Source organism: Thalassophryne amazonica, chromosome 5, assembly GCF_902500255.1.
Source record: "Thalassophryne amazonica chromosome 5, fThaAma1.1, whole genome shotgun sequence".
Taxonomy (NCBI): Eukaryota; Metazoa; Chordata; class Actinopteri; order Batrachoidiformes; family Batrachoididae; genus Thalassophryne; species Thalassophryne amazonica.
In genome coordinates, this window is record NC_047107.1 from 69,082,689 (window position 1) to 69,094,995 (window position 12,307).

A 12,307-nucleotide genomic window follows, 5' to 3' on the forward strand; every position below is an offset into this window, starting at 1 on the left:
CATCTGATGCAGATGGAAAAGTGCTACATAAATGCAGTCCATTTACCATTTTACCATTTGATGCACTTCTTTATATGGTTTCCACTCTTCAATCAATTTTTTTAATCACAGTACACTGTTTTTCTGAACAATGTCTGGAACGACCCATTTTACTCAGATTTTCTGTGAGAAATGCACTACAAACAGCATGTACAACACATGTTACCTACGTCATTAAATGAGAGCCACCTGTGAGGGTAATAAGGGTCACAGAAAGAGAAATGCAGAAAATGCTTAATATTCAGTTTTCTTCACTTTCTGTAAAATAATAACAAATTTGATAAAAAAAATTTTCCCCATGTTCCCAATGCATTTGAGTGTGTGGAAATAAAAGCTTTTAAAGGATTTTGAGCTTTACTCAGTTTTTTAAACATGCTGCTATTATACTGAACACAACAACAAGTAATTAAACAATCTGTAACATAGACAGACAGTCATCCAATCGAAAGGATGGAAGCCATCTATCAGTTAGCAAGACATAAATTTAATCAAGCAGAGTCATTTTTTCTTATGCAGGGGAATTATGGTATTATTCTAAATCTAAGCTATTAATCTTTCTGTCATAAATCCAAAACATCCCTCTGGCATATAATGAGTATCAAAATAACTGTGGCCATAGAGTTATAGAAAATGACACTTTTGCATTTGTCAGCATTAACATCCATCACCACTCTAGAAAAGCAGCTTTGGCCTAAGTTAAAGTTCAAGCTTCACTGCCACACAGAAAGGATTTTGTTTGTTTGGTTTTTTTGTGTCTCACCAGAGTGTATGAAAGAGTACGGTCAACCCATCAGGCATGTTTATTTAGGGTTGCTCCTTTCTCTGCCCCTTACCAAGCCAGCCGGTGTCTCTACATCAGGAGTTGGTCCTAGTGGTTGGGTTGTGCTTAACTGTAATTTGGATGGGTTAAATGCATAGTACCAATTTTGTTGTATGTATATATGTACATACAATGACAATAAAGGCTATTGTTCTTATGTTACAGCCAATGTGTCCATCCTAACACAAAGAGTATTTGAGGAATTCCTTCATCAAACACTTGACAATGCAGAAAAGTAGTCATTCTCATGTTCTTACTAAAACTTTATACAAAATGTAATCTGATGAATGTCAATATGGTAAGGGTGGTTTTTGTGAAATAGGCATTCACACTGTATGTGAGTCACTTACACTCAATCGATATTTTACTTCTTTGTATGGCAACATAGATATGCATGTAGATAGGATACACAAACCAAAAACATTTTGCACACATCACGATAAGCAATGGGTTTGATGGCGCCACTTAAAGGAACAATTCACAGGTTTTGTAATTCCGGGACGTAGGGAACCGTTGCTGCATGCATATTTCATCACTTGTATAAAAAAAGATAGAGATTTGAAAAGCAAATTAATGCCTTTCCTGCTGTCTTATCGCTGATTTTTAAACTGCATATTTATGAATTATACAACAGTTAACTAAAGATGATAAAGTCTCACTCTGTGGCACCATGTTGATTCCAGATTGTGATGACTCAATACGTCTGCAGAGAACAAAATGATTTGAACCAAATTGCATGCATTTACTTGCATTTTTACTTACATTTTTTTTTTTTTCTCAGTAATTCTGAATATCACGACTCATCTTCAACTGCTTAGTCCAATTAAGGGTCGTGGGGAGCTGGAGCCTATCCCAACAATCATAGAGCGCAAGACAGGGTACACCCTGGACAGGATGCCAGTCTGTCGCAGGGCCTCATATAGACAAACAAACACATTCACACCTGCACGCACACCTACAGACAATTTAAAGTTTCCAATCCACCTAACCTGCATGTCTTTGGATGTGGGAGGAAGCAGGAGTACCTGGAGGAAACCCACACAAACACGGGGAGAACATGCAAACTCCACACAGAAAGGCCACAGGTGCCTTCACTAGGAGCCTAGTGAAGGACTTTGCTGCCTGGTGCCACACAAACCATCTACAGCTCAACACCTCAAACACAAAGGAGCTGGTCATTGACTTTGGGAAGTCCAGACCAAGACCATGACCAGTTCTGATTGAGGGAGCTGAGGTGGAGGCTATGGATTCCTACAAGTACCTCGGACTGGACAGCAAACTGGACAACCCACACCAACCACCTGTACAGGAAGGGACAGAGCAGGCTGTACTTCCTGAGGAGGCTACGGTCATTTAACATCTGCAGGAAACTCCTGTGGATGTTCTACCAGTCCATAGTAGCCAGTGTCCTTTTTTACACCGTGGTGTGCTGGGGGCAGCACATCCAAGAAGGACACATTCAGGCTGGACAAACTGATCAGGTGGGCTGGCTCTGTGGTTGGTATGAATCTGGACTCTCTGGTGACTGTGGCAGAGAGAGAACACTGGACAAACTGTAGAACATTATGGATGTTGCCAGTCACCCTCTGCACACCGTCATCAGCAACCAGAAGAGACTCTTCAGCCACAGATTGTTGCTTCCTAAGTGCAGGACCAACAGACTGAAAGACTCCTTTGTCCCTCAGACCATCAGACTGTACAACTCCTCACACGGGGAGGAGGAGGAGGAGTAATAGTAAGACAGAGGACAGGAAGGAGAGGAGCAGTAGTACTGTATATCTGCAAATTGTTTTTTGTTTGTTTTGTTATTACTTTCACTTTTGACACTCTGTGTGCTGCTATACAATGCTGCTGGAACCTCAATTTCCCTGAGGGAGTTTTCCCAAGGGATTAATAAAGTTCTATCTAATCTAATCTAATTGTGTTGAAGTTCCCAGCAACTGGAGAAGGCCAGGGTGGTTGTTTACTTTCAGTAGGTGAGAATAGACTGTTGGTTTTTCAGGTTGGTTGTCTCCCAGCACTCAAGTTAGTTTCATAGTGTTGTCAATGCAACAAAGCATGGAGACAGTGCACACACCCAAACTGGACCCGAGTGACCAGCACACACTTTAGAGGATGAAACAGAAGAGGAAAAAATTCTGTCCTACAATCTTACTCGCACTTAAAAATGGTTCATGAACAGAGGCAGTACTTCAAGCATCTTCAACTTTTCAAAGATTTAGATGTTGGAGCCCAGAAGAGTCATTTCCATACTGTGTTAAATATTTTATTAGACACTTGCACTGCCAGATATCAACATGAAAATTGTTCTGAGACCCACCAATAGGTTTTCTCTGGTAGCTTAATCGGTCCTCAATGGATATAAAACCCCAATTCCTAAAATACTCACTGCTGCTGGATTTATTAATAAAGGGTGATATTTCTGATACTATTGTAATTCAAGGTACTACAGTACTTTGGCATGTATTTTGGATATTTGGGAGTGCACATTATGAGAAAGCTTATGCATCCCTCTGCCAGTACAACTCATTTTCTCAATTAACAGAACAGTAATTTCTCATGAATACGTTTCTGAAGGAAATGAAATAAAATATGATTTACACCTGCATTCTCATTGTATATTAATTTGCAGAATAAAGCTGTATTGTGTAAGACAGAAACTGCAAATAGCCTTCATCTAGAAATTACATCAGATTACTTCAGAATCTCCATGACCAGTAAAAAATCAAGGACTGAGACGTCGCCCAGTATGGCGGAGCCGGGGCCCCACCCTGGAGCCAGGCCTGGGGTTGGGGCTCGCGTGCGGTTCACGTCCCTACGCCTTCGGGTCGGGGACAGGTCTCTCACCATGCGGCTCCGTCCCGACGCGCGAATTTCTCCGCACGTCTGTCTCATTGTGCCGAAAAAGTGCTGATGTCCACGTCTTCTGCAATTTCTGTGGAAGTCAAACGGCATCCCGGATCAACAAAGCCTTCACTTTGGAAATGAACGGCACATTCCACTGTTACAGGAGGTTTTGTCATGGAAAGAGGAGCGGAGAAATTCGCGTGTCGGGACGGAGCCGCATGACACAAAGCAACGCCGTGATGAAGCCTCACAGGACATGTTCTGGCATGTCCAGCTCATTCACAATTTCTCAGATAGTCACACGACTGAAAAGCCACCAAAAGCCGTCTGAAAGCCATCTGAAAGCCGTCCTGTGAGACCAACACGGAGGTGCTTTTGTCCGCGCCATGAGCGGCTCCGTGGCACATCCCTCCGCTTCTCTTTCCATGACAAAAACTCCTGTAACAGTGGAATGTGCCGAAAAAGTGGTGATGTCCACGTCTTCTGCCACTTCTGTGGAAGTCAGACGACATCCCGGATCAACAAAGCCTTCACTTTGGAAATGAACGGCACATTCCACTGTTACAGGAGGTTTTGTCATGGAAAGAGGAGCGGAGAAAGTCGCGTGTCGGGACGGAGCCGCATGACGCAAAGCAACGCCGTGATGAAGCCTCACAGGACATGTTCTGGCATGTCCAACTCATTCACAATTTCTCGGATAGTCACACGACTGAAAAGCCACCGAAAGCCATCTGAAAGCCGTCCTGTGAGACCAACACGGAGGTGCTTTTCTCCGCGCCATGAGCGGCTCCGTGGCACATCCCTCCGCTTCTCTTTCCATGACAAAAACTCCTGTAACAGTGGAATGTGCCGAAAAAGTGGTGATGTCCACATCTTCTGCCAATTCTGTGGAAGTCAGACGACGTCCCGGATCAACAAAGCCTTCACTTTGGAAATGATCTGGTTGTTTCAGCGGGGTTTCAGCCTGTCGATCGGCACTCTGAGTGCGCCGCGCTCTCAGACGCTGTGGGCGGTCTTTAAACCAGCTGGAGCACTCCTTAAGCTGTGTAATCCCCATAAAAGCGTCCCTGAAAGCCATCTGAATTTTCCGAATGGTGTCCACCTGGAGGTCTCTCACAGTTTCTGGAAAAATTTGATGCAGCAAAGCTCCAAATCGTTCAGACATTTTATTCGCAATAAAAATCCAACAAGAGGGGTGGACCACTGCTCACACAAAGCCTGCTCACAGGCGAATGACGCAACCGAGAGGCGTGAAAAAACTCACGCATGCGCACGAAGGTTCAAGCTTGGCTAATGCAATCACACGTGATTCAAATCCATATGGTTTTTGCAAAAAATAAAAAGGTCTGATACTTTTCTAACAGACCTCATATGATGCCCAAACAAAATGAATTGCCTCAGAGAAACGCAATAAACAGAGAGTAGGGGAGAGATGGAGATAACAAATTTGAATGAAATCAGATGCAATAAGCAATGCAGAGAAGGCCTGAGAGAGAAACTGAAAAAGCAAGAATACTATGGAGAAATAGGCGCAAGATAAAAGGGACATGGGATTGTGTAGGTGTCACATACATTATTGAATGTGGGCAGGGAAGATGGGATGAAGGAGAGTGGCTGCTGGTCTGACTCAACATAACAGTGATCCTGTGTTACAAGGATGAATGGGCTTAATTTGGAGCAGTTCAGTTCCAATAAAGGCAGTGAGGAGAGCTCACAGGTCACAAAAGAACCACTTCTGTGTATATGTATGTGTGTAAAATTAAATAGACATACAGTACATGTACATTTGTCAGGGTTTTGATCAGATTTTGACCAACATTGGTGAACTTTATGGGGGTCAGCCAAGAACAAAGTAGTTCAATTTTTAGTAAAATTGGTTGAAAGTCAAGTTCACATTCCAACAGTCTTCATTAGCAGCTGTGGACAACTTGTGGGCAACTGCTGAATGTAACTAATAAAGTAACAAGTAATCTAACTTGGTTATTTTTAAGCTTGAGTACTCAGAAAAGTAACTATTAGTTACTTTGCTGATTAGTTACTTTGCTGATTACTCAATCTTAAGAGTAACCAAGTTAGATTACTAGTTACCTTATTAGTTACATTACTTATTAGTTACAAGTTGTCGGCAGCTGCTAATAAAGTAACTGCATAAAACTGCTAATGAAGTTGAGAGTACTTTAGTATAAAGTAACTAAAAAGTAACTTTTCAAACTAACTGTGGCAACACTGCATTCCGGAGTCAAATTTCTGGCCCAGTGGTTACATTACAAGAATGGCTATTTTAATGAGTTTGTTAAAGATATACTTATAGTTCCTACTAAGCACTAATTTGAATTCATATATTACTGTTCTATTGGTCACATAACCTTTGATCTTTGGGGACCTGGAAATGTTCAAATCAAAGTCATAACACTTTCCAGCCAGTATAGATGAATGATGATGGAAGGGTTGTGTGTTCATTTATTATAAAGTGGTTAAAATTTGGACAGCAATGCTCAAATGTCAAGTTTGCACAGAACCATATATTAAGGTCTCATTGAAACACCAAGAATTAAATTGCATGTAACTGTCAAACATGTAAGGTGTGTAACTCAGTTCCTTTGGTTGTTTGGCCTTCTTGTTCATCCAGAATAATGCACAGTTAATACTTTTTATTGGGGTAGGCGAGTGTGTATATGTGTGTGTGTGTGTGTGTGTGTGTGTGTGTGTGTGTGTGTGTGTGTGTGTGTGTGTGTGTGTGTGTGTGTGTGTGTGTGTGTGTGTGTGTGTGTGTGTGTGTGTGTGTGTGTGTGTGTATATGTGTGTGTGTTGGGTTGGGGGGCACAGAGAGTGACACGCTTGTCATTTGTGAAGCTCACACAAAGCTGTAGCCCTCAGCTTTAACTTCAGCACATTAAGATTTCAGATGACAAGGCCACAGAAGCTGTTAATGACACCAGACTGGGATAAAGACATTTTATATTTGACAACGGACAAGCCACTTTTCGTTGTAATGTCCTTAAGGCAGCATAAAATGCTAACAACATGGCTGATAAGCATTTGTACATTCTTCTCATGACCAAGACTTTTGTTCACATCATTTTTTTATGGCAGGTCATATATTTAGCAAGTAAGCATTCAAAGGCTGCAGGAGCGGCTGGACATGAAGATATTTTAGAGTTCCTTTTACTGCAAAAAAGTTATGTACTTTACCTGAAAAACTTCACAATTACAGGCTTTGAGTTCTTCCCAGAAGGTGATTCTCTCTGCAGTTTGTCTCACTTTTTACTGCCAAGACAAGATATGATTTGTACTGAAACATCACATCAGATCTGTTAATCCAGTCATTTAAGATGGGCTTTGCTCATTTAACAGCTTTTTTTTTCTTTTACTTTTTGTTTTTTTCTTCCAGCAAGAGTTGTCTCTCTAATTTTTTTATGTTTATTTCTTAACATGTTAAAGTTTTTCTTTCTTTATTTTCCAGGTGGAGACGTACCCTACACCACTCTGGCTACCCGGATGATGATGGGCGTCTGGTGGATGTTTGCCCTTATTGTCATCTCTTCTTACACTGCTAATCTAGCAGCCTTCCTCACCATCACACGTATAGGGAACTCCATACAGTATGTATCCAGTAGATTGCCACGTTTTTGTTGTTTGGTAATCACATAAGAGTCATTTTGAATAAACATTCTCTTTGCAAGCAAGTCAACATTTCTGATCTGATACGTATAATGTCTTAAATCCTGATGTTATAAAACATAATCACAATTTATTACATGTTTAATTGAAAGGAGAAAGTAGTTTGCAAGGGTTTTCTCAATTTGCAAGACATACTTTGGTACAATACCTGTTGTTGAATTGATGATAGGTTTGTGCATGTGTAGCAGCTGTAATCCTGCCTTCTCCGTTGTGTTGTTGACTCCTCCCACTCGCTCCCTTTGGGACGCAAACTCACGATCTTCAGCATGGGAAGCAGGTGCTCGAACAGAAGGTTAAAACCCAGGCTCTGGCCCTGTGGTCACAGAGTCCTATTAGCTATTGGGGGGGGGGGGGGGTGAGGTTTACTGACTACTACAGCACAGCAACTCCTTATAGGGGAGGTGATGGCCTTGTGGTTAAAGCGTTGGCCTCAGTTCAAATCCCAGCCTGACCGAAAAATCACTAAGGGTCCTTGGACAAGGTGTTGTGAAAGTGTCGTGACACGGACCCACAACAGGAGGCGTTAATGAACGGACAATGGATAAGCCAAAAAGTAACAATGTTGTGAATCGCACAACGAAGTACAGACAAAAACAATATGGTGGAATGTCAATTATACACAAGGTGACGTGTGGGCAGGCTCGAAGATAGAAGACGTCTGGTGAGAGAAGAGCCGGATCCCACACAGCTTCCACCACCAACGGACCTGAAGAACACCGGAGCCGCCAAGCCCTGCGCCCCAAGTGGCCACTGTCTTCAGCAGTCAGACCCGGTACTGCTGGCAGAGAACAGAAACAGTATTGATGAGTGTGCGTTCGCACACTCAGTAATCCCACAGTCTGTGTTCTTTAAGGAGGGAGCACCTCCACCTCCAATCACACACTCGTGCAGCTCCTGTTTAACCACTTATCTGGTTTGGGGTGTGAGGCAAAGCCGTCGCAGTCCACACCAAACGCCAATCCCACAGATAAGGACACACCACAGGAAAACGGCTGCAAAGAAGTTCAGATTATTACTTAATGTAAGTCAGCAGAGAAGTTACCTGAATGGTAGTTGATTTCTCGGCGAGGAGGTGGAGTCGCAGTCCGGCCTTTATGGAGATGGTGATGAGTTGACTGAGTGACAGCTGGTGCTGATGAAGAGTGACAGCTGTCACTCCCAGTGGCTCCGGCACCCTCTCATGCTTGAAGCCCGCACTCCAAGCAGGGCGCCATCTGGTGGTGGTGGGCCAGCAGTACCTCCTCTTCAGCGGCCCACACAACACAAGGTCCTTAATCCTCTAGTTGCTCCCGGTGTGTAGTGGGCACCTTGCATGGCAGCACCTTCACATCGGGGTGAATGTGAGACATTGATGTGTAAAGTGCTTTGAGCATCTGATGCAGATGGAAAAGCACTATATAAATGCAGTCCATTTATAACTCCTGCTGGCCTCTGTCACATGTGTGCATACAGGTGCATGTGCAAATGCTTGTGTGCGTTTTCTGCTTTTGCTACTGCTGCCTTAATTTGGATGTATTGTGGCCTCCCTTCCTGAAGGAATGTTAATTAGAATTATACTGCTCTGAATAATCTGAATTTTACTTTTGCAAAATCGTAAAACTTCCTTTGTGGATATAAGGCAAGACATGGTTCAGTACTAAGTGGATAATGTCAAACTTTCATTCAAGACATTAACTATTTCTGCGTATAGAGGATAGTCAAAGAGAGGAAAAAAAGCATTATTCAGCCTTATTACTTATGGAAATTTGAGTTACAAAGCTGGGGAAACTATGCGTTGTGCACATTTTCTTGTTTCAGTGGACTGTCCATCATTGTTTGATTTGTCTGTGAAACATTTTGTTGTCACATATTATGATCAAATCTATGCCTGTGATAAAATCTGTGTTGTTTGAAACAATTTCCCAACAAAAACTGTTAGTAATGTTGAAGTCAACTAATGTTAATGTGGCCTGAATGGACTGCAAACATTAAGCAGATCTCTGGAATAACATTACCCTTTTACAATAATGTTCTTACTGTGCATCAGCCACTTTTTCCTCATTAAATGAATTGTATTGCAAAGGGCATTCAGGTTATATGTTGTAGCTCTGCTGGTGCCTGCAACAGAAAACAGAAATAAGCAGTTTCCTGCAGTATTCACGCTTGCTCCAATTATTTTTGCAAATGAAATAGTTGTGCACTGTTTTGTTTGTTTGTTTGTTTGTTTTTTTGCCATAATCCAAAATAAAAATAGCAGAACTGTCAAATGTCTGTTGGACACACACACACACACACACACACACACACACACACACACACACACACACACACATATATATATATATATATAATACTTGCCAGGTTTGACAATGTAATTGCACAAACAGTAACAAGATGAATCCAGCCGCAGTCATTCACTTCACACTGTGGCATAGTTGTGAGTGGAATGCCTGTTTCTCATAAACTGCAAAAGTTATCACTCTACTTGATACGCTTTCGGAAAATAGAAACCAATCAAAGGAGGGAAGCTTTTACTGTGTTTTCCATCCCCGCTCCCATGTCTTACTCATTCCTCTGCACACTGTTATGTGACAATTTCCTGTCTGCCTCACTCGATCTGTGTGCATGTTTTCACCTCTCCAATGGAGATATGGATATGGAAACCAGAAACTGAGTGAGAAAAACGGGGCAAAGCTTGTAAGAACCAAATGTGAAGAAGAGGATTTCTACATGTTTCTCTCAGATTAGAGGGAAAGAATGTATCAAGGCAGTCGAGAAAGCACTTTCATCACTCTCTCATTCTCACGCACATTATTTCCCTAAGCTCTGTGGCCTCTGTTTATCTATCCTTGTGATAATATGTTTGCCTGTTTCTCTCCTGGTGGCACTCGGAAATGCTCATCTCTCATTGGACTAATCAGCATGCCGAAGCATCCGCTATGCCCGCCAGTGCCACAGTTAATTGTGCTTGGCTTTGGAATAAACAACATTTATTTTTCTAAATCTCATTACGATGTGTCTCTTAATTTGTTTCTGTCAGTCTGTGTCTGTGTCACTCTATTTCTTGTTTCTCCATCTTCAGTGAGTCTTCATCCTTTTTATTTTACTCCTTCATCTCAGCCCTCTTCCTCAGTGATGTCTGTTTTTAAATTTTCCTTTTTCTCCAAGCCACCTTTAGTGGGAGAGCTGGTACCACCCCCTTTGCACACCCCCAGAACTATTTTGTATGTTTCCAAACATAAACGCTGGCTTCATGTAAGATGTTCGAGATGAATTCCAAAACAGCCACCAAAATAGGTCTTTTTTGTTTAAATAACACACAATAAAACAACATCTAAATGGCTTCATTTTTACATATTCCATAAGACAAAGGTTTTAGTTCATAATAAATACATGTGTGCAAAATCATTTCATTCATAAGTTTTACATTCAAAGCAGAATTCAAAATGGCCGACAAAGGACCATTTCCTAGTAGAGAAGCTTGAATCTTTGATTGGACTGGGTTGCTCGACGTGAGGACGTTTCGCTTCAAATCGCAGAAGCTTCCTCAGCTAAAATTCTTGCTCTGGTAGTCTGACTTCTGTCTTGACTCTTGTAGAGAAGAATAAACAGAAGCCAACAAAAGCTGGAGTTTTTAGCTGGGTCTGGTTAGGTTAAAAACTCCGGCTTTTGTTGGCTTCTGTTTTATTCTTCTCTACAAGAGTCAAGACAGAAGTCAGACTACCAGAGCAAGAATTTTAGCTGAGGAAGCTTCTGCGATTTGAAGCGAAACGTCCTCACGTCGAGCAACCCAGTCCAATCAAAGATTCAAGCTTCTCTACTATGGAAACCACCTGGACAACTGAGAGCCTACACAGAAGACCATTTCCTATTAAAATGCATCACAACAACAAACGATACTAAATGAATCGAAGAACATCACATTCTGGCAGCTGTTTTGGACACCATCTTGTAAATGTGCCTTGAAACCGTTTTTTATTTTTGGGAACATGCTGATTGTGTTTCTCAGTTGTGAAAGGAACCCCAAAAGTTGGGTTGATTTAGTTCTGGTGGGGTGCAAAGGGTGTGGTCCTGGCTTCCCGACTACATCTCCTGTAAAAGTGTTTAGAAAGAATCACTTTTCTTTCTTCTTATTTATCTTCTCACTCCTTTTTGCTCTCATTAACAAGTGCTTCTCAGTTTGCTGCCTCATTCAACATCTATAGAGCTAATTAAGAATTTCCATAAAACTTTAATGCATTGACTTTAATGTGTTGACTTTTCTGGGGTCATTAGTGTCATAATTACATCTAAACAGCAGCTCTCACATGGCCTGAGGCCTCCAAAGATATGTGGTGACTGAGAATGCACTCAAAATTAGCTAAAAGCCCAAGACAAAGACAAGAGAGTGAGTGAGAGGAGTGAGTGAGAGACAGCGAGAAGCCAAGTGATAAAAAGGTTGATGTTGTGATTAGCAGTCAGTTTGATCTAATGCTTGATTTATGTATTATGCAGGCTTAGCGGTGTGAGAAGAGGATTGTTTTGTGAGTGAGTGATTGAATATGAAAAATAGTGAGCAATCGAATGCTTGGCCAAGGAAGGAAGAGAAGCCGGGAGGGATGGAGGCGCCAATTTCCTTAGTGTCTCAGTGAGCCATCAGGACAGACGTGCTTTTTAAGTATTTATGCCCTTGTTTTATCCTGGAAATGAAATAAAAAGTGAGTGTTCAAAAGCCTCTGTGGACTATTTCACGCTTGAATGTTTTCCCTCAATTTCAGCACAAATCCTTGAGGAAAACAGAGAGGGATCGAAGTGGCAAGGGAGGAAAAGAGAACATCAGAGCCATGGCTGACACACACAAAGACATGAATATTATCAAGTGGAGCTGAAGACAGGGACCATGTGGATGAAAAGATGAGACAAAGGCCAAAAGAGGAGGCATAGGTTAGGAGATGGAGTAAG

The 12,307-nt window shown here is 41.9% G+C and overlaps 1 protein-coding gene across 4 annotated transcripts in view; it reads left to right on the forward strand.

Annotated features, from left to right (window-relative positions):
* The window catches only part of grid2 (glutamate receptor, ionotropic, delta 2), a 2,248,146-nt gene that overhangs the window by 1,989,459 nt on the left and 246,380 nt on the right, over positions 1 to 12,307 (forward strand). For all 4 annotated transcript variants that reach the window (XR_004560786.1, XR_004560787.1, XM_034170483.1 and 1 more), the window contains exon 12: positions 7,170 to 7,308. Coding sequence is in view for 2 of the 4 variants with exons in the window: in XM_034170483.1 (XP_034026374.1) it covers positions 7,170 to 7,308 (139 nt within the window). In the remaining 2 variants the exon portion in view is untranslated. The remainder of the gene's footprint in view (positions 1 to 7,169; positions 7,309 to 12,307) is intronic.